This window comes from Lepidochelys kempii, chromosome 1, assembly GCF_965140285.1.
Source record: "Lepidochelys kempii isolate rLepKem1 chromosome 1, rLepKem1.hap1, whole genome shotgun sequence".
In the NCBI taxonomy this organism is placed as follows: domain Eukaryota; kingdom Metazoa; phylum Chordata; order Testudines; family Cheloniidae; genus Lepidochelys; species Lepidochelys kempii.
Genome location: NC_136380.1, coordinates 4,034,582 through 4,056,725, shown reverse-complemented (window position 1 = coordinate 4,056,725; position 22,144 = coordinate 4,034,582). Strand labels below are relative to the sequence as shown.

At 50.4% G+C, this 22,144-nt stretch overlaps 1 protein-coding gene across 1 annotated transcript; it reads left to right on the top strand.

Annotated features, from left to right (window-relative positions):
• The first annotated feature begins 1,349 nt into the window (after nucleotides 1-1,349).
• Nucleotides 1,350-18,487, top strand: LOC140905469 (olfactory receptor 52P1). The gene is made up of 3 exons (XM_073328879.1): nucleotides 1,350-1,425; nucleotides 15,488-15,571; nucleotides 17,505-18,487. Exons 1-3 carry the CDS (start codon nucleotides 1,350-1,352, stop codon nucleotides 18,485-18,487), a joined length of 1,143 nt encoding a protein of 380 aa, XP_073184980.1.
• Nucleotides 18,488-22,144: the final 3,657 nt, after the last annotated feature.

The window sequence follows — 22,144 nt, the reverse complement described above, 5'->3', positions numbered from 1 at the left end:
AGGGGGGGTAGCTCCCTTTTATGAACACCCAGACAGGCAGTTAGCTGTAAAATCCCTCTTGGTGTCTGTTCTCTCTTTGCTTTACCTGTAAAGGGGTAACAAGCCCATAGGTAAAACAAAAGGAGTGGGCACCTAACCAAAAGAGCCAATGGGAAGGTTAGAACTTTTCAAATTGGGAAAGAAACTTTCCCTTTGTCTGATGTTCTCTGGAGAAGGAGACAGGGACCAGCAATGCTGTAAGCAGCAATGCTGTGTAAGTCTTGAACCAGGTATAAAAATTCATCTTCTATACCTAGAAGAAATCATGGGACAGGGCATAGTTAAAGAGACGTTATTAGGTTTATTTCTTTTTTTTTTGGCTTTTGGAGCTCCTCTGTGCTAACCCCAGATGCTTTTGTTTGCTTGTAACCTTTAACCTGAACCCCCACGAAAGCTATTTTGGGTGCTTAATTTTTGGAATTTCTCTTTTCAAATCTAGCAAATGCCTAAGTTCTGGATGTATTTTTCTTCCTCTTTCTTTTTAATAAAATTTCCCTTTTTTAAGAAGCGGACTGGATTTTCGGTGTTCTAAGAGGTTTGTGCACATGCTGTTTGATTAGCTGGTGGCAACAGCTAATTTCCTTTGTTTTCTTTTCCAGTTCTTCCCCGGGGAACGGGGAGGAGGACTTTTGCATCCCCCACAGAGAGGAATTCCCAAGTGCTCCTTCCTGGATCCAAGTTGTTTTATTTTGTTTTTGTTTTTTTGCGTTTGGGTGGTGCAGCAATTACCAAGCCACGGTCAGAGAAAAGCTGTAACCTTGGGAGTTTACTACAAGCCTGGAGTGGCCAGTATTATTTTTAGACTCCTTGTGGGCCCCCACCTTCTGCACTCGGAGTGACAGAGTGGGGATTCACCTTGACAGCATGTGACCAGACCACAAGACACTGACTCCATTGTGGTTACCTGTATTTTTCCACTATCTAAGCTGGATGGAATAACACTGTCTCTTGGCCTCACTCCCTGCACAAGGGAACTCCTGCAAAGACCTGAGGAACAAAGACTGAATGGGGGGAAGCGCCAGTGGTGGATATAGGCCTGGACAGGCTCAGCCTCCCTGGTGCTGCTGTGGCCACTCGCTGCCAGTTGCAGGGTTTGCACAGGGAACTATTTATTCTTCTGTGCCATGCAGGTTCCAGGGTAGCTGAGGAGGCAATATGTGCTACTCAGCTTCTTCAGGAATCTCGGTGCACTCCATGGAGATTACTGATGAAACCAGGAAGCTGAGAAACACAGAGCGCTGTGACAGGTTGTCACCCCCAGGGGGCAGTCTCGCTGCTGTGGGAACCCCTGTGCCGCTCATCCCGCCAGCATGGCTGGCCAATCGTACACTGCTTTGCTGGTGACAAAGACAGCCTCTTCAAGCCCTGTCATCACCCAACACGATGGTAGGCGGTGCCACACCCCCAATTGAGCGGCCTGAGTGCTTTAGTGAGCCACTCAAGGACAGGCTGGAGGCAACAGACAATTTCCCAACTCCCCAGCCTTTGCTCCCTTACTGGAGTATAAACCCCAGATTATACCATTTTGCACGGCACAGGAGTACAACACAAGCTCAGTAATCTAGGTGGCTTTCCCCTTGATGTGGGAAGGATATACGACAGCCTTTGTACACAGAGCTGGGATTTTCCCCAGACATTTTGCTCAAAACATGCTGGTAAAGATATAGAATAAAATAGTTTTATTACCTACAAAAAGATGGATTTTAAATGGATAGAAACCAGATTAAAGCACATTATCTAGCATGTAAACAACAAATGAAATCTAAGCCTAACACGCAAAATAAATTGGATATGAATGAACAATTTCTCACCCTGGGTGATGAAACAAGCAGTCCATCAAATTTTCAAACGCAAGCTAGAAATCCTTTTAGCTTGGGATCAGCACTTCCCCCTGTTCAGAAATTGTTCCTCAGCTGTTTCCAGTAGTTCTCTTGTGTGGGGAGTGAGGCCAAGAGATGGTGTCACTCCCCGTGTTATACAGCAGAAAAATACACCTACCAAAATGGAGTGAACTACATTTGAAATGCAGATAAATAGTCAATATTTATAATTTCAGATGCAAAAATGACACAAGCACAAAAATAGGATCATCATATCCTGCAAATCATAGCTTTCCATAGTAAACATCCAAGAATCTTTTTTCTACAAGACACACATAACTAGATCATAGTCATACCACAATCATATGACTTATGAGGAGAGGCTGAGGGAGCTGGGATTGTTTAGCCTGCAGAAGAGAAGAATGAGGGGGGATTTGATAGCTGCTTTCAACTACCTGAAAGGGGGTTCCAAAGAGGATGGTTCTAGACTGTTCTCAATGGTAGCAGATGACAGAACGAGGAGTAATGGTCTCAAGTTGCAGTGCGGGAGGTTTAGGTTGGATATTAGGAAAAACTTTTTCACTAGGAGGGTGGTGAAACACTGGAATGCGTTACCTAGGGAGGTGGTAGAATCTCCTTCCTTAGAGGTTTTTAAGGTCAGGCTTGACAAAGCCCTGGCTGGGGTGATTTAACTGGGAATTGGTCCTGCTTCGAGCAGGGGGTTGGACTAGATGACCTTCAGGGGTCCCTTCCAACCCTGATATTCTATGATTCTATGATTCATAGCAATAAGATCAATATCGGGGGCATATAAAAAGCTCAGGTTCTTTGGGAAGAGACATGCTTTTCCCATGGGCTGGCTTGGGGTCTCAGGAGAGTGAGCTCGGCATGGCTGGCAGTGCTCCAGCCAGCCCAGGGCTCCTCTAACATTGGGGGTGGGGTGGGGGGATCATTGGTTCAGCCATGCGGTGTGTGGAAGCTCTGGGCTGCTCTGGGAGAGGGGGCCTCGCTACTCTGGCTCTGGCTGTGGTGGTGGGGCAAAAGGAGTGGTGAATTAGGGTGGACTGCCCATCCCCAGTTGGGCAGGAGAGTCCCAAAATAGAGAGTTCAAGTCCCACTGTGGGCTGAATGACTTTAGAAGAGCATTTGTCCTGAATTACCTGCCATGCCGATCCATGCCTGCGGAAGGCTCATGGGCAGTGCTACACTTTTCATAGTTAGGGGGAGGAGGAGGTCCTTAGCTCCCCCTCCACCCTCTATGAGGCCACGCCCCAAGTTAGGGGGCAGGTCGAGGGTGTGGGGTTCCCCAGAGCAGCACTTGCTCCCTGGGCTCCTCTTACCATGGCCTGTCTGTGATGTCCAGCCTAGTCAGTGGGTGAGGCTTGGGGAAAGAGGAGGACCAGGAGGTGGGAGTTTAGGGGGAAGAAGATGGCTGGGGTGAGGCCATGTAGGGAGCATGGCTCCTGCCTGTGTCCTGCTTTTGGCTTTCGAGAAGGTGCTCACCCTACACTGAATGGTCTGGGCTGAGACAGGAGATTGCCGTGACTCTGTTGGAGAGCTGAGGTCTGTTTATACCCCTTTCAATTGCTGGGGCAGCACAAACAGAGGGGAGGAGTCCTAGGAAATATGCTTCTGTGTGCAGAGCCATCAATAAGGGATGGGGGCTGTTACCTGAATGGCTTCTCCTGGGGCTCCTGTGTTAATCATGTCTCTGATACGACTCAGTCTCAAGCACCTGGGTGAGGGCATGGGGGAAGGGTGCGGGACTGTGTCCCTTGAATAGCCCCTGTCTACAGCTGTGGAATGGATCATGCAGCTCCCAGAGCGCTCAGGAAGGACGAGGACTGTGACTGCAGAAGACCTCTGCAAGACCTCAGCAAGTTTGCAGATAACACTAAACTGGGAGGAGAGGTAGATACGCTGGAGGGTAGGGATAGGATACAGAGGGCCCTGGACAAATTAGAGGACTGGGCCAAAAGAAATCTGATGAGGTTCAACAAGGACTGAAGAGGATAGAAAATAGAGAAATCACCCAGAGAAGCTACAAATCATCATGGAGGGGGCTGTAAGACTGAGTAATTTTTTGAATTATACTCTCTGGGGGGGAGTTTGACTGTGGTTTAATTGCGTTTGTGGCGGCACAGGGGGTGTGGCATGGAGCTGCCCCCCGATCCATCGGTGCCCCCCCAACATTATTACAACTGTCACGGCCCCCCGCTGTCCGTCCCTGCTGGCAACCTGCCATCTGCCTTCGGATCCAGCTGTTTGCTTTGAACTTTGCCTTTCGGACCGGACATAACAGCCTACCAAACGAGACTCTTTGGACAAACGTGCGTGGGTCCCCACACACGCCCCCGGACTGTTTACCCCACAGCTTGCCCCTATCACCGGACCCTGATTTCTGTTTTTCCCCCCTTCCAGTCAAACCCCTTTCGTACTCCCCCCCCCACGCCTGCAGCCCAGCAGGGAGGAGCGGTTAATCTGCTTCCCCCTCCCCCCTCCTCCTTCTGGTGTGTCCCCGGCTCTCCCTGCTCACAATGGCGGGGAATGAGAGGGGCAAGGCCCCTCTAACAATATCAGTTGTCCCTCCCCCACCTACCCCCCTGCCCAACCCCCAAGCCCCTCCCACCACCACTGTCAAAACACCTGCCACTGCTCCCCCCCCCCCGCTGGGGCACCGGCAGCAGGAGGTACCGGGGTGATTACTGCTGCTGCTGCACCCACCGCCCCCCCAGACTCTAGGACCCCCCCCCAGTTGGCCGGAAATGCCAGGGTGGGAAGAAAGGAAAGGGCCCCACTAAAACCACTAGGCCCTCCATGGCAGGGGCTGCCCCCACCGCTGTGGCCTCGTCATCGACCATGGCGTCCCTCCCTGCTGTTCCTTTCACCAGCTCTGCGAACGTCTCTCCCCCGGCCCCCAGGACGTATGCCCGGGCGGTGGCAGGCTCCCCTCTGCCTGCCGCCTCGTCATCTCGGCCACCCACTGCCTCCGCTACCATCACCAGCGGCCGGGGCCCCTTCCCCACCTTGACCAGGAGGCACGGTGTCAGTTGCCTCCTGGTGCCCAGCTTGCCCCACGTGGAGACATACATGCAGGCATTGGCGAAGGTGGTAGGACCCACGGCTATTGTGGCGGTCTCCAAAATGCATGGGAATGTCATTTTTTTCTTAGCTACGGAGGCTGCTGCCCAGGAGGCGGTGGAGAAGGGCCTGGCGGTGGGGGGGGGTGTTTGTGCCCCTAGAGCCGCTAGAAGACCTGGGCGTTCGCCTCGTCCTCACTTCCATTCCTCCCTTTTTACCCAATGCTGCCCTGTTACCCGCTCTCTCCACCCTGGGGAAACTTGTTTCTGTCATCAGCCCTCTCCCGTTGGGCTGCAAGGACCCCACCCTCCTTCACGTCCTTTCGTTCCGCCGGCAAGTGCAGCTTCTACCGCCGGCAGAGGCGCGTGACGAAGAGGCGCTCGAGGGGTCCTTCCTAGTCCCTTACCAAGGAGCCCGCTATCAGGTCTTCTACTCCACCGGAGAGGCCCGGTGCTACCTCTGCTGCTCAGCGGGGCGTGTCCGCAGAGACTGCCCTTTGGCCCAGCGGGGAGGGGCACCCGAGACCCCCGAGACCCGGCAGGACATTGGCCCCATCGTTGCCGAAGCTCCTGGCCACCCGGCACCTGAAACCAACCCTCCTCCTATTCGACCCGCTGCTGCTGCCGTCCGGGACCAAGAAACACCTTCCCTACAACGCCCAGGCGAGCAAGGGAGTCCCACCCTTGCTATTACCAATCCGGCAGAGTCTATGGAGGAGGGAGTGGCAAGGATATTACCGGGTATAGGAGAGGGCCCGCCCCAAGGAGAACCCCCTGCCCCTCATGCTGCCTCACCATTACCCCCCCAAACCTCTGAACCATTGTCTCCGCCCCCCCGACATGACCCCTGCTAACCAACCCCCAGACGATGCTATGGAGGGCTGGACCCTAGTCCAGGGGAAGCGAGGCAAGCAGAAGGCTCGAGCTGCGCTGCACCCATCCGATGCGGAAGCCCCCCGGAAGACCAGGAAGGGAGGCACTGATATTGAGGCTTCCACTATGGCCATGAGTGAGATCCATCTGCTGGTGTAGGGAAGGGAAGAGAGACTGGCATTGGAGGGCAGAATCCCCCCTCCAAGGGAGACTGTCCCCTCCAAGACCCCCGAGGAAGCTCCTTCTGCCCAGATACCACCCGAACCCCCTGCGAACTCTGAAGCAACCGTTGAGGCAGGCCCTAGAGGAGAGGCCCTCGGGGTAGCAGGAGTTGGCCTCTCCTCCGTGTATGTGGAGATTGAGGCCCTAGATTTGACCCCGGTCACCCAGGGAGAGGATGATCTACTGCCGGCTGACCTTGATCTGGGCAACCTCACCCCAGCCCCCCTTTCCCCATGCTCCCTCCCCCTAATTGCCTTCCAGGGCGAGCACCCTGCAGAAGGTGGTCCACCACCTGATGCCATGGCCGCCAAGACCACCACGGAGCCAGCGCCTAGCGTCACTGGGAGCCCCCTCCCTTACCCCTTACCCCTCGACTCTGCTCAGGAGGCACCTTCTCTTAGCTGCTCGCCTCCTGAAGCCCAGAGCCTTACCTCTGCCCCTGCCCCCCCCCCCGTCCCTGCCCAATTTACCTCCTCCTGCAATGCTATTGCCGCCCCTGGGGTTATTTTTTCCCGCCTTTTGCAGATTCCCCCCAGGGAGAAGTCTTTTCACTTTCTAGTCGCGACCCATTAGGAGTTGCATTTTTTCCCCCACCATCCCCTTCCAGCCCAAGGTGTGAAAAGGATTTAATAACCCCAGCCTGTCAGACACCCCGTCGGTGGTCCGCACGCTGCCTACCCGCCTTAGCGGACCACGAGGCTGCATTAAGAGCCCCACCAGGGAATACCCCGAAAATCGTAACCCCACCCCCCCATGAGCTGCAGCATGCACTATGGAAGTTCCTAGAACACACCCGTGGCACCCACAATAGGGTACAGCTGGCTCTTCAGCTATGGGGGGACTTTGATCAAATTCTTCAGGCCACAAGGGCCCTTATAAAAGACGTCAGGGGGCAAGGAAAGCGCGGTGCTGCGGCCTATGAGCGGGCCCGTGGCTTCTGAAAAGTTCTCCTCATCCACGGGATGGGTCATGGGTTGCTGTGTAACCCGCTGGAGGCCACGAACACCCCCACCAATAAGAAACCCCCACCCCCCCAGCCCTCCGCATGACGCCTCTTATTATTGCAACCTTGAACACCAGGGGCTGTAGGATGGCTCTCTGCAGGTCCCAGGTTCTCTCTTACCTTCAGGAAGGGGGATACTCTGTAGCTTTACTGCAGGAGACCCATACAGACCTGACTGTTGAGGACAGGTGGCGGCTGGAGTGGGGGGACGGGGTATACTTTAGCCACTTCATGACTTGGCAAGCTGGAGTGGCGACCCTGTTCTCCCACCCTACGACCTGAGGTGCTAGGGGTCACTGAGGCCATGCCGGGCCACCTGCTGCACCTTCGAGTCCATATGGAGGGGCTCGTGGTCAACCTTGTTAACATCTATGCCCCGCAAACAAGCCCAAAGTGGCCACAATTCTATCAGCTAGTGTCCGACTTTCTCGGCACCCTAGATTCGCACGAGTGCCTGGTCCTGGGAGGGGACTTTAACACCACCCTTGAGGAACAGGACCGCTCAGGGGCCGAGCCGAGCCCAGCCGCCACGAACATTCTCTGAGAAATAGTTGAACATCACTCCCTAGTGGACATCTGGCGTGACCATCACACAGATGTCACATCCATGTTCACTTTTTTTTCCGGGTGGAGGCCCATTGGTCACACCACTCTCGGTTGGACCGTATTTACTTATCCCGTTTCGATCTTTCACAGGCCCACTCCTCCACCATTCGGCCGGTCCCATTCTCCGACCATCATTTAGCCACCGTAACAGTCTCCCTCTGTGCAGAGAGACCGGGGCCGGCCTATTGGCACTTTAACAACAGCCTGTTGGAGGACGAGAGCTTCATGGTGTCCTTCCAGGAGTTTTGGCTGGCCTGGCGAGAGCAGTGGCGTGCCTTTCCCTCGGTGCGGCGATGGTGGGATCTCGGGAAGGTGTGCGCCAAGCTCTTCTGCAGTGACTACACTCGGAGCACCAGCCGATGGAGAAATGCGGCTATAGAGCAGTTGGAACGGGAGGTCTTAGAGATGGAGAGGTGCCTGGCCGCCAACCCCGAGGACCCGTCCCTCTGCGGAGCGTGCCGAGAGAAGCGGGAGGAGCTCTGGGCCCTCAAGGACCACCGCTCCCGAGGTGCCTTCTTTCGGTCCCGCATCCGCCTCCTTCGGGAGATGGACCGCGGCTCCCGCTTCTTCGAAGCCCTGGAGAAAACGAGGGGGGCCAAGAAACACGTCACCTGCCTTCTAGCGGAAGATGGCACCCCCCTGACGCATCCGGGAGAAATGTGTGGGAGGGCCCTGACTTCTACACAAGCCTTTTCTCCCCGGAACCGACCAATCCTGAAGCTTGCGGGGCGTTCTGGGAGGAACTCCCCACGGTCAGCGTGGGCGACCGAGACCGACTAGAGCTGCCTCTCACCCTGGCCGAGTTCTCAGAAGCCCTCCGTCTCATGCCCACCAATAAATCTCCGGGCATGGATGGGCTGACCGTGGAGTTTTACTGCGCGTTCTGGGACATCCTCGGCCCAGACTTACTCACTGTCTGGGCTGAGTCCTTGCAGAGTGGGGTCGTCCCTCTGTCATGCAGGCGAGCGGTGCTCGCCTTGTTGCCGAAGAAGGGGGACCTCCGCGATTTACGAAACTGGGGTCCCGTCTCACTCCTTAGCACGGATTACAAAATCGTAGCGAAAGCAATCTCGCTGCTGCTAGGGTCCGTGATGGTGGACGTGATTCACCCAGACCAGACCTATACTGTCCCGGGTCGCAGCATTTTTGACAACCTATTTCTAGTCCGAGGCCTTTTGGAACTCGGGCGGAGAGATGGTCTGTCGTTCGCCCTCCTGTCTCTTGTTCAGGAGAAGGCGTTCGATAGAGTAGACCATGGGTACCTCCTGAGCACTCTGCAGGCATTTGGATTCAGACCTCAGTTTGTGAGTTTTCTCCGGGTGCTGTATGCCTCCGCGGGGTGTTTGGTTAGGCTCAACTGGACCCTGACCGAACCGGTCAGCTTCGGGCGAGGAGTGCGGCGGGATGCCCCTGTCGGGCTAGCTGTACACTCTGGCGATCGAGCCTTTCCTCTGTCTCCTCCGCAGGAGGATGACAGGGTTGGTGCTGCGGGAGCCGGATCTGCGGCTGGTCCTGTCGGCATACGCCAATGACATACTCCTCGTGGTCCAGGACCTGGGCGACTTGGCGCGAGTGGAGGCATGCCAGGCCATCTATTCGGCAGCCTCCTCCGCCCGAGTCAACTGGGTCAAGAGCTCTGGCTTGGAGGTGGGGGACTGGTGGCAGGTAAGCTCTCTCCCACCCGCACTTCAGAACATCCGGTGGAGTGCAGGTCCACTGCTCTATCTCGGGATTTACCTTTCCGCCACACACCCTTCCCCGCCGGAGAACTGGCAAAATTTAGAGGGCGGGGTGATAGAGCGGATCCGGAAATGGACAAGGCTACTCCAGTGTCTCTCCCTCCGAGGGAGATCACTGGTGCTTAACCAACTAGTCCTGTCCACGCTCTGGTACCGGCTCAACACCCTGGCCCCGGGTTTACTGACCCACCTCTGGAGATTGATTCTAGAGTTCTTTTGGTCAGGAATGCACTGGGCCTCTGTTGGAGTTCTTCATTTACCCCTGAAGGAAGGAGGGCAGGGCCTGAAGTGTCTGTACACTCAGGTCCGCGTTTTCCGCCTCCAGGCCCTGCAGAGGCTCCTTTATAGTGCAGGTAGTTCGACGTGGAGCACATTGGCGCACGCCTTCCTGCGCCGCTTCCAAGGGCTCCAATACGACCAGCAGCTCTTTTATCTGTCCACGAGAGGTTTTCCGCGAGACCTCTCCGGGCTGCCGGTCTTCTACCAGGACCTCCTCCGGACCTGGAAACTGTTTCTAATGACCAGGTCCGTGGCGGCCACCGTGGGAGCAGATCTCCTCACAGAGCCCCTGCTACACAATTCCCAACTCCATGTGCAGGTGGCGGAGTCCTGCTCGGTGGGCCAGAGGTTGGTCCTGGCGGAAGTCACGAGGGTCGGAGACCTCCTGGATTATGTCCGGAGAGACTGGCTGGATCCCCTGACACTCACTCAGTGGATGGGGCTCTCCAGCCCCCGTACCCCCCGGCTCATACTTCGGGAGGTGAAGGCCACCTTGACCCCTGCTGCTTGGGCTTATATCAACCGAGCCTTGCACGAGGGCGCACCCCGCCCATCCTCTACCCCAGGCCCACCAGACCTTTCCATTGGGCCCCTACCCTGCCGATCCCAACAAACCCCTCACCCTTTTACTGCAAGTCGGCTGCATGAACTGCAGCCGGTCAGTTTTCAAATTGCACCATGGAAATATTTATACACACTCACGCTTCACACCCTTCAAGCCCACACCCTGGTGTCCCGCCCCGATACAAAGTGGTGGGACCTCCTGCCACCTTTGGAGGGTGAGCAACCTTGGTGGGCCAGCCTATATTCCACCTTGGTCCCAAGGCCCGTCGGTGACACCAGTTGGCGGCTCCTTCACGGAGCTGTGAGCACGGGCATGTTTCTGACACGGTTTACCCCCATCCCGGATACTTGCCCTTTTTGTAATGTGAGGGAAACCCTGGCGCACGTATATCTAGAGTGTGCCGGATTGCAGCCACATTTCGGCTCCTCGCAAATATTGTATTGTGCTTTTGGCTTCATTTCTGCCCTCACCTTTTTATCTATACATTCCCCATCTGTGGCCCCACACAATTGCAAGATCTCCTGGTTAACCTCCTCCTAGCCTTGGCTAAAACAGCCATTTATAAAACCAGAGAGAGGAGGTTGGCCAATGAAGCGTCCTGCGATTGTGAGGCCTTTTTCCGATCCTCAGTACATTCACGTATCCGGGCGGAGTTCCTCTGGGCAGTGTCCACTGACTCCCTTGACGCCTTCAAGGAGCGGTGGGCACTGCCCGGGGTTCTCTGCTCGGTGACCCCGTCCCGTTCCCTCCATCTGATCCTTTGATTGAGGGGAAGAGCGAGAGACGCCAGCCCCAGCCGTTGCCACTGTGGATACCATTATCACTGTCATCTAGGAGGGGTCCTATAATACATGGGTGTCTACCCCCCACACCCCCAAACCGCCCACCCAGCAGCTGTGCCCATCTTGTCGGGCACTCTCAGGAGAGGGATAATCGGTGACACTGAGCACGGCACTAGGTAACTCAGGAGGGTGGAAGACCACGAGTGTCGAGGAAGCCCTCCCACTCTGGGCACAGGGTAGTCTGAACACTTCTCCCTCCTGAAAGCTGCTGTTATACCTTCTGTTTGCATTGTTTTGTTGCATAGTTTGTTTTGTTTTCCTTGGTAATTTTTTGCAAGTGTTAAAATAAAATTCTTTTCTGCTTTCTTTTTTTTTTTTTTAAACCTTCCCTGTTACCTTACTCAGGAAAAAGGGACCTACTTAGCCTTGGGCTAATATATCTGCATCCTATTACTCTCCTATAGCCATCTGGCCTGACCCTGTCACAATAGAGAATCCCTTAAGATACAAAAAGACACAAAAACAGGAATATACATCCCATCCAGCACAGCTTATTTTACCAGCCATTAAACAAAAGGAAATCTAATGCTTCTCTAGCTAGATTACTTACTAACTTAACAGGAGTTGTCAGGTTGAATTCCTGATCTCTTCCTGACAAAAGCATCACACAGCCAGACAAACCCTTTGTTCCCCTCCTCCAGATTTGAAAGTATCTTGTCCCCTCATTGGCCATTTTGGATCAGGTGCCAGCTAGGTTACGTTAGCTTCTTAACCCTTTACAGGTGAAAGGTTTTTGCCTCTGGCCAGGAGGGATTTTATCACACCGTATACAGAAAGGTGGTTACCCTTCCCTTTATATTTATGACAGGGTGTGGCATCATCTAATGTCCTCAATTTCACAAAAGAGAACTCCTGGAAACAGCTGAAGAACAAACACTGATCTGGGGGAAGTGCTGGTCCCAGGTTAAAAGGATTTCTAGGCAGTGTTTGGAAACCTGGTGGACTGCTTGTATCACCAGCCATAGTAAGAAATTGCTTATTCATAGACGATGTATCTTGTATATTAGGCTCAGTTTCCAGTTTTGTTACTTCCTAGGTTATCGGCTTTGAATTATAGAATCATAGAATCATAGAATATCAGGGTTGCAAGGGACCTCAGGAGGTCATCTAGTCCAACCCCCTGCTCAAAAGCAGGACCCATACCCAATTAAATCATCCCAGCCAGGGCTTTGTCAAGCCTGACCTTAAAAACTTCTAAGGAAGGAGATTCCACCACCTCCCTAGGAAACGCATTCCAATGTTTCACCACCCTCCTAGTGAAAAAGTTTTTCCTAATATCCAACCTAAACCTCCCCCACTGCAACTCGAGACCATTACTCCTTGTCCTGTCCTCTTCCACCACTGAGAATAGTCTAGAACCATCCTCTCTGGAACTACCTCTCAGGTAGTTGAAAGCAGCTATCAAATCCCCCCTCATTCTTCTCTTCTGCAAACTAAACAATCCCAGTTCCCTCAGCCTCTCCTCATAAGTCATGTGTTCCAGACGCCTAATCATTTTTGTTGCCCTTCGCTGGACTCTCTCCAATTTATCCACATCCTTCTTGTAGTGTGGGGCCCAAAACTGGATACAGTACTCCAGATGAGGCCTCACCAATGTCGAATAGAGGGGGACGATCACGTCCCTCGATCTGCTCGCTATGCCCCTACTTATACATCCCAAAATGCCATTGGCCTTCTTGGCAACAAGGGCACACTGCTGGCTCATATCCAGCTTCTCGTCCACTGTCACCCCTAGGTCCTTTTCCGCAGAACTGCTGCCTAGCCATTCGGCCCCTAGTCTGTAGCTGTGCATTGGGTTCTTCCATCCTAAGTGCAGGACCTTGCACTTATCCTTATTGAACCTCATCAGATTTCTTTTGGCCCAATCCTCCAATTTGTCTAGGTCCCTCTGTATCCTATCCCTGCCCTCCAGCGTATCTACCACTCCTCCCAGTTTAGTATCATCCGCAAATTTGATTTGTTTGCTATCATTTTTAGTTAAACTTATCTTTTACTTTTTCTAAATCAGTGTGCCTTTGAGTGAACATCTCAGCTTCATTAACACAGGCTAGTGGCAAATCCTTCCCATATCAAGGGGTGGGTAAACTCTATGTACAGATTCCTATGCAGTGCAAGACAGTATAATTTTGGGTTTATGCTCAGTGGAGAGTTTGAGCCTGGGGAGGTAGGAAATTGGCTATCTGATGTTTGTAATTTGGTTGCATATGTAAGCCCTCAGATAGCTCTGGTTAGGTGTTACAGGGCCTGGAAAGGCTGAATTAGCTGAGTGAAAAAGGGCCATCCAAGCTGAGTGGTTAGCGGGATGCAGCAGTTCCCACAGCTCCCAGACTGCCTCCCGGGGATGAGTACCTATCACATTCATACCTCCTGGTGCTCAAATTAGGGCCCCAGGCACTTATGAGGCAAGCATGTGGGGGCGACTGTAGCTCAAAGAAAAGATCCAGATGTTGCAGTTGTTTGATTCCTTTACCACTGTGTTCTCACCCCAGCAAGGCACATCTACTTAAAATAACACCATACTGAAATGACCCCAGGACAACTGATCAGGGAAACTCCATGGTTGTTCCCTCATAAAATGTGGGATACTCCAGGTCATTTTGCCCATGGGAGTGGTCAAGGAATCACACAATGAGTAGAGAAGTCCCATAGTATGAGTTTTCATGAAGGATAACACAAGCCATTTCTGAATCAATTTCAGAAAGATCAACACAGTATTGAAATTTCATGCTACCTGTTGCGGAGAGTCGATGAACTATTGGAAAAGTTTGAGCAGCGAGATATATATCCACTTCGGAGTTCACAAGGGGATACTCGCAAATATCTTTGATGCAAGAATTCAGAGAGAAAAAAGTTTTTTCCACACCCTTCAACTTGCATCAATTCAGGATTACATCATTTTTCCTCCACGTGGTGGCAGTGACATTTCAGAGGCTAATGCAATGTACATTACAACTGCATGGGTGGTTGGAGTGGGACGTTGCTACAATCAATTGAATATGTTCCTTTTTTGCCCATATCTTGTGGCAGCATTCCCAAGCATAGTGCAGATGGAATTATATTAAATACAGAAAAGAAAGCCATTGTCAATTGCTTGGCTCAACAGTTTGCAAGACTCAGTTTGCCCTGACAATCTGAGCCCTTGTTTTTGCCAAATTATTTATTCACTCCCAGGGGAGGCTCTCAGGCTGATGTTCTCCAGGGTCTATTTTCTTCTCAAGCCACTGCTCTTGGAGCAAGGGAATTGTCTGTGAGGCCTGCCAACCTGAGAGTCCCCAGGGACTGTACAGGGAAATCATAAAGGTGGCTGTCCAGTAAGGTGAGTATCAGACGTGAGACTCTGCTTTTCTGTTGCCAGAAGGTGATTTCCTCTCTCTGAGGAGTGGGACTGCGGTAAGTTGTCTGTTTCTACATTAAAGTTAGTGCTTAGGGCTCACAGGTTCAAGTCAAGAACCATCTGGGCAGAAATTCACTAGCACAGTGACTTGAACTATTTAGTATTGTCAAAAACACCAAGAGTTTTATGTGGTAAAATTGGAATTACAAAAATATTGGAAACAGTTTAGACAAATATTTGATTTTAAGATCAGTTCCTTGTCGCCTCCGTTGTCCTTCTATCTGTCTCAATAGCTTCTTTTGTGTGTGTGTGTTTGGGGGTGGGGGGCTGAGCCGTTAGGTAGTGCAGCCAAAGCCTTTGCAGTGGGTATCTGTGTTACCAGAGGGATCACAACAAGAATGGGCCACACACTGGCAAGTTTCTTCTCTGACACTCTACCTGCACAGGGTCACTGCAGATTGACACTGGCCTCTCTGAGAGAAATATCAGGGCCCATGTGTTTCACAATCTCCATCTTTCATACCTGGTCTCGGAATGCCAAGTAAACTGGGAGTTTCCTTCAGACACTTTCACCACCCTAACAGAATAGCAGGAGCCGAAGCCATGATTTTCATAGCTCGGAGCCAAACGTTTAACACCAAGAGTGAATCTGGTCCCTTTGAAATCAATGGCAAAAAGGTTCAAAGCAATCAGAATAACCATTTTTTCAAGGAGGAGAGGGGTCTTCTCTCTCTTTAGCCCTGCATCTCTGGGTCTGGAGAGGACAAGGAGATCCAAAAGGCAGTACAAATAAAAACATGTTTCTGGCATAGAGGAAACCAGGCAGCGTTGGAAATCTCACTAGGAGAGGTCCAGAAACGCACAGTGCTGTGTATGTATGTGGGGTGGGGAAGGGGTGGAATGTGCAGTACCCAGATCACACTGTCACAGAGTCCTAAAATTGGGTGAAATAGAGAATGCACACCCTGCCTAATGCACAGACCAAAAAGGCATAACGAGGCCTCCTGGGGTGGGGGGTGTCTCAGACTGTAATGGAACGTGGACCACACCATAGCAGACTGTCTCTGACACCGTCCCCCATCCAGATCATCCTTCCTCGCCTGGGAAACCCAACTACAGCCTTGTGGAAACATCAGCAATTGCCAACATGGAAAAGAAGCCTCAGGAAAGTATGTCTGGGTTTCTAACAGGCTGCAATATGGTAAAGTTTGTGTCATTTTGAGGCAGAGTTACTCACGCTGGCTCATTTTAGTCTCCACGTCGTCTCTCCCTCCCGCTGGGTCTGTCCCTCTCTCCTTCCCTGCACAGGCTGAGCTGCTGCTGGGGTTCCCTTCACCCCCAGAAAGGCAGTTCAGGCTGATCTCCCCCTCTTCCCGGGTGCAGGCAGACACTGAGTTTAACCTCATCTGAGGAGATATTTCTGTGAGCTGTCGCTATGGGGACTGGCACCTGGTTTTGATCCTGTGTGATGAGTACCAATCTGTGGCATGGTGGGAAGTTGTGGGAATGGGAAACATACATGAACAAGCGGCCATCACGGAGATTCTGGGGCAGGGAGTGAGATGTACCTGGACAGGCAGGCAGTAATGAGCATTACGGGGGCAGGGAGCAGGCTGTACACAGAGAAGCGGGCTGTGCTGGGGATTGCTGCTTCTATCTCCCATCATACTCTGACCCCCTGTCCGTACTCTCCTTCCCCATCCCAGGGTGCCCCAATTCCAAAAGCACGCTGGTCGCCAGTGCCTTCTCCATGTTTCCCACTCATCCCTGGCTCCCGCAACCTCCAAGCCACCCCATGCTCCCCACAGCTCTTCCTTTGCAGGGGGTGAGGTGTCGCCAGTCACACCTTCTCCATTGGCTGTGGGGTAATCAATGACTGTGTCTCACCGGTGAGAAATCTCACAGAGTGGCAAATACCAGCACACATGTGCTACTGATCTTGGTGCAGAACAGGAACAAATCACCAGCTGAGAACTATGCACACTATATAATGAAAGCGAGAGTCTCTGGGACAAAGGAGGGCCTAGATAAATACAGGTGCCACGTGCAGGACCCACTGGCAGCACTCAGAAACAGTGGGCCACCGGGACACACACGTTAAACCCAGGATGTTCTGTGACCATTTGCTAGCCAGTCATTCATGGTGAGAGTTGTACATACATTCCACTGTGCAGAGATTTAATTTGGTCAAATCATTATTTTTCTCCCCAAAAACGTTCATCCATGCAGTACGCCGTGGGATCCCTCAGACTCCTGAAACGCACACCTAGTGTAATACTTTCAAGGCACCATGGTCACATGAGAATTTGTCCCCTTAGGATAGGTTCAACAGGGTCATGAATAGTAAAAATGCTTTCAGCACGCTCAGGCACGATCTTGCAGGCAAAATGTCTCCAGCTGACTCCTGGGGAGAGGTCTGTACGTTCCCAATGACTTCTAGATCTTGTGTTATGAGACCCCAATCAGTATTTTATAGACTTTTCTCATGTCCCCTTTTATTCATATCCTTTGTAAAGTAACAATCCCAGTCTCTCAATCTCTCTCCATACAAGAGTTTCCCCAGGCTCTTGGTCATTCTTGTTGCACATGCCTGAACCCCTCTATTTCTGCAATATCCTGTGTGAAAAGGATCTCCTATACTACACAGAGGAGTCTAGGGGAGAGTGAAGCACTGACTGACTGATCTCATGACATTGTATTTTCTGTATGATTCTCCATCCCAATCCTATTGGAATTCAATGTTTCTGCTTAGTTTCTGTCCATGTTTGCATTTTGAGAATGGTTTCACAGAGCTGTGTACCATGAAGCCCAGGTCCCTGTCCTGCATTCACACAGTAAAATTAGAACCTTGTGAAGTGTTTGAGGAGTTCAACTTTTCCCGTGAATGGGCATACACTCTGAAGTTATTGACATTAAAATTCATCTGCTATCCTGCTGCCCATTCACCTGGCTTGGTTAGCTCCTTCTGGGGACTTCTCTGGATTTGACTATGACCACAGTGCTCATCCCCTTTCTAGATTGTTAATAACTATAAAACATTTACCATACCAACTGTTGTATAAAGTGTGTAACCCCCCTCACTGTGCTTCTCTCCCTTCACAGGCACCTTGAGCATTTCTGAGGTTGATCGACACATTGATGATTTCATGGCAATTTTCAACTTCACCACATCTGACCCTTCAACATTCATCCTAATGGGTATCCCTGGTCTGGAAGCTAGACACATCCGGATTTCCATCCCTTTCTCTACTTCCTACCTTATTAGCCTTTTTGGAAATATTATGCTTCTTTTTGTTGTAAGTAAAGAGCAGACCCTCCACAAGCCAATGTACCTGCTAATCTGCCTGCTCGCACTCACAGACATCGCCACATCTACCTTCGTCGTGCCAAAGGCACTGTGTATATTTTGGTTCAATTTGAAAGGCATTACAGTGCATGGCTGCCTCACTCAGATGTTCTTACTTCACACGGTTTCTTTTATGCAGTCAGCCATTCTCGTGACAATGGCTTTCGATCGCTATGTTGCCATATGTAACCCTCTGAGATATGCCACCATCCTCACCAATGCACGAATAGCTAAGCTTGGGCTCGTGGGTTTGATCAGATCTGTTATCTGCATGCTGCCTCTGCCCATGCTCCTGAGCAGGTTGCCATTCTGTGCTGACCGCAGTATCCTCCAAACACACTGTGAGCACATGGCTGTGGTGAAGATATCATGTGGGGACATCACAGTGAACAAGATGTATAGTTTTGTTATAGTGTTTGTGGTCATTGGGATCGACCTGACACTCATTGCTCTGTCCTACAGTCTGATCATCAGGGCCATCCTCAGAATCTCCTCCAAGAGAGCCCACCAGAAAGCCCTCAACACCTGCACAGCCCACATCTGTGTGATGCTGATGATGTATACTCCCGGCTTCCTCACCAGCGTGACTCACAGGTTTGGTCAGGGCATCGCTCCCCATGTTCACATCATCTTAGCCAACCTCTATTTGCTCCTCCCTCCCATGCTGAACCCTATCATTTATGGGATCAAAACCAAAGAGCTTCATGACAAAGTGGGCAAATACACCTGCAGAAGGTGATCAGTGTGGGCGACTGACTTTAAACCTGTGTGACAAGAGGGGGAAAAGATATCTCCTCATTAATGAAGGGTGTTATGTCCCAGTTTGGCTGAGTTCTGTAGCCCATTGGGCGAGTTTGTCTTTGTCATATTCACTGCTACTGTAGCCCAGCTCTATTATATTCACTGCTTTGCATTATATTCTGTTTTTCATGAGATTCAGTAGTAATGCAAGAAACTGACAGACCACTATCCTGTAAGATATTAGCTTTAACTAGTTAACGTAAGTCTTGAGGCCTATGATCTTTAAATAAGCTTTGTAGAGACTAACAGTCCAATGGAAAACCTTGAATATTTGGGGAGCTGAAAATATTGGTTAAGGCCCTCAGTACATCTGTAGGTGTAATGTGTTTGAGACAGACACTGTTTTGTGTGGCCTATAGGGAGAGGATTTACAGAATAAATCATCATCATCGTTTCTGGTGAGGCTGACCAAGGGGAAGACGCTGACGAAGAGGGTGACCTATGCTGGAAACAGCCAATTTTGCATGGTAACCAATCAAAAAGGTACCAATATGGTCCCTTGGAGTGTCCTTTCACAGACACAAATTTGTTTTACTCCAAGGCAATTTATTTTGTTAGGGAATCAAGTAATTTCCCCTATTCCCACCTTTAAAAACATCATCGTCATCCCGTTTAACCCAGTCTCTCAGGATTTAATTATCCAAAGTCACCCGCATTTCTTGTCTATATTCCCCTGCTAGGATTACAATTAAAGTCATTGTTGGCTCGTAAGGAGACCCACCTCATAGAAATTACTAACAATATGGATAAAGCCAAACAAGCTATTACCCAATTAATGAGTAAAGGTAATAATTTTTCAAGAATCCCTAACGTAGATGTTGAAGTAAAAGGATGGGTTATTGTCTAAGAAATTACAAGATGAATTATTTATGAATGTACCTAGTGCAAACTCAAAGAATATAAGCAAAAACCTCAAAGACCTAGGTCAGTACCAAACACTGATGATGGAGCCTATATATATGGTACACATCCCAAAAAACATACCAGGGTCCAGAGTATCATTTTTATGATACTCTTCCTCCATTCTGAGAGGTGCAAAATAGCAATGAAACTATCCCCACAAATGCTTGACCATCCACATCTGTATTTGTGTGACGAGGTTCATTTTACAAATCATCCCAACAAAAAGGGCTCGTAGCCTATATGGCTAACCTGCTTGCTCTACTATAGAGACATATTTTCTTCCAGATTTCTTATTTCTTTATGGTTTTGATTATTTGTTTTATTATAGTAGGTTATAATAGGTTTATATTAAAGTGGTTTGGGTGTAACAGAAGAAACTTACAGGCAACATCCTGTATGTTGTGCTAAGGCAAAGTTACCATGCATATGTCTGGTTCCTTACACCCAGCCTTACCTCTGTCCATGCCCCTCACTGGCCCAGGCTGGGACCACAGCGGGGGGAGGCTGTGGGACCCCAGGTCGGGACCAGGAGTGGAGCCCAGTGGCTGGGATCCTGCTGGCTGCAGAGGGGCTGGCGGTTGGGATCTGGGGCCAGCGGCACCATGGGCAGCTGCGGAGGGGGCCGACAGGGACCTAGGACATGTAGCTGGGACCTGGGTGGCTGCAGAAGTGCTGGCAGCGGGGACCTGGGGCCAGCATCTGTGACCCTGGGCGGGATCTGCTGACACGCTGCACCTATGCTGGACAACGGATGATGCCGGACCAGGGACTACCGGTGTAGAGAGGTACAGCCTGCAGTATATAATCATACACTTTCAGATAGCCAAAGAGAACAGAAAGAAACTACAATGCTGAACTTCTTTGTGATATGTGAGTACAATTTAAATGATTTTTTTTTTTATGTCCAATCCTTCAGGAAAGCTGGAGGATAAACCAAATAAAAACTAACAGTAACTAACTAATTCAACACAAAATGTGGACTTTGACCACCATCACTGAATGCCATTAGACATAAATAATGTAATAATGTTATTGTTGTCTTTATACTATGTATGTTTTGCGCTACTTTTGGATTAGTTTTATGCCACCATTAGCTACTTTTTTGTTTGAAACAACTGCCAAAACTCTATTGGAATACAAGGAGTAGTGTTAAACCCCACAATAGAGGTCTCTCTATGCAACATGGAGCATGAAGTTACCAGACATAGTGTCGGTATATAATACTTGATACACTCTTAATTGATTACAAAACAAACCTTACTCACTTTACAGTCACACCTCAAACATATTATACTGGAGTCTCAAAAAGACCAGAATAGTCCGAATGGCCACTCAAGATTCCTTCGAATCATAAGATGTGGTGAGCCGGTGAAAAACACATAGATAACCATTCCACACAGGGCTTTGGATCAATAAAAATCTCCGACTTGCAAAAATCAGAAGGACCAATTATAGTCCATTCCGCCCATTTGTCTTTGTTTACAAGGTCTTCTACCCATGCAATTCCGTAGAGACAATCCTGGGTGGCCCACCATGTCCTCCAATTCTTATCAGTGTAGCTGTTGTTTCCATTGCTGTTGGTTCTCTGTATTTATCCCAGAACAGAGCAAAATTGTTTTTTTTGCACAAAAGTTCTAATAGTTCTTGACATTTTGAACTTAAGTTCTTGTTTCAGCTGTTATGTCACAACACATGTATTCATATCAGCATGTGTCATTCATACCAGGCCTCAATGACCCATAACATATTACATGGAGAGAGAGAGAGAGATTCCAACATTCTGCACTCTTGATACATGATTAATGCCATTAAATTTGTGGAGGAGGAGTGGTAGATACGCTGGAGGGGAGGGATAGGATACAGAAGGACCTAGACAAATTGGAGGATTGGGCCAAAAGAAATCTGATGAGGTTCAATAAGGATAAGTGCAGGGTCCTGCACTTAGGACGGAAGAACCCAATGCACAGCTACAGACTAGGGACCGAATGGCTAGGCAGCAGTTCTGCGGAAAAGGACCTAGGGGTGACAGTGGACGAGAAGCTGGATATGAGTCAGCAGTGTGCCCTTGTTGCCAAGAAGGCCAATGGCATTTTGGGATGTATAAGTAGGGGCATAGCGAGCAGATCGAGGGACGTGATCGTTCCCCTCTATTCGACATTGGTGAGGCCTCATCTGGAGTACTGTGTCCAGTTTTGGGCCCCACACTTCAAGAAGGATGTGGATAAATTGGAGAGAGTCCAGCGAAGGGCAACAAAAATGATTAGGGGACTGGAACACATGACTTATGAGGAGAGGCTGAGGGAGCTGGGATTGTTTAGCCTGCAGAAGAGAAGAATGAGGGGGGATTTGATAGCTGCTTTCAACTACCTGAAAGGGGGTTCCAAAGAGGATGGCTCTAGACTGTTCTCAATGGTAGCAGATGACAGAACGAGGAGTAATGGTCTCAAGTTGCAGTGGGGGAGGTTTAGATTGGATATTAGGAAAAACTTTTTCACTAAGAGGGTGGTGAAACACTGGAATGCGTTACCTAGGGAGGTGGTAGAATCTCCTTCCTTAGAGGTTTTTAAGGTCAGGCTTGACAAAGCCCTGGCTGGGATGATTTAACTGGGAATTGGTCCTGCTTTGAGCAGGGGGTTGGACTAGATGACCTTCTGGGGTCCCTTCCAACCCTGATATTCTATGATTCTATGAT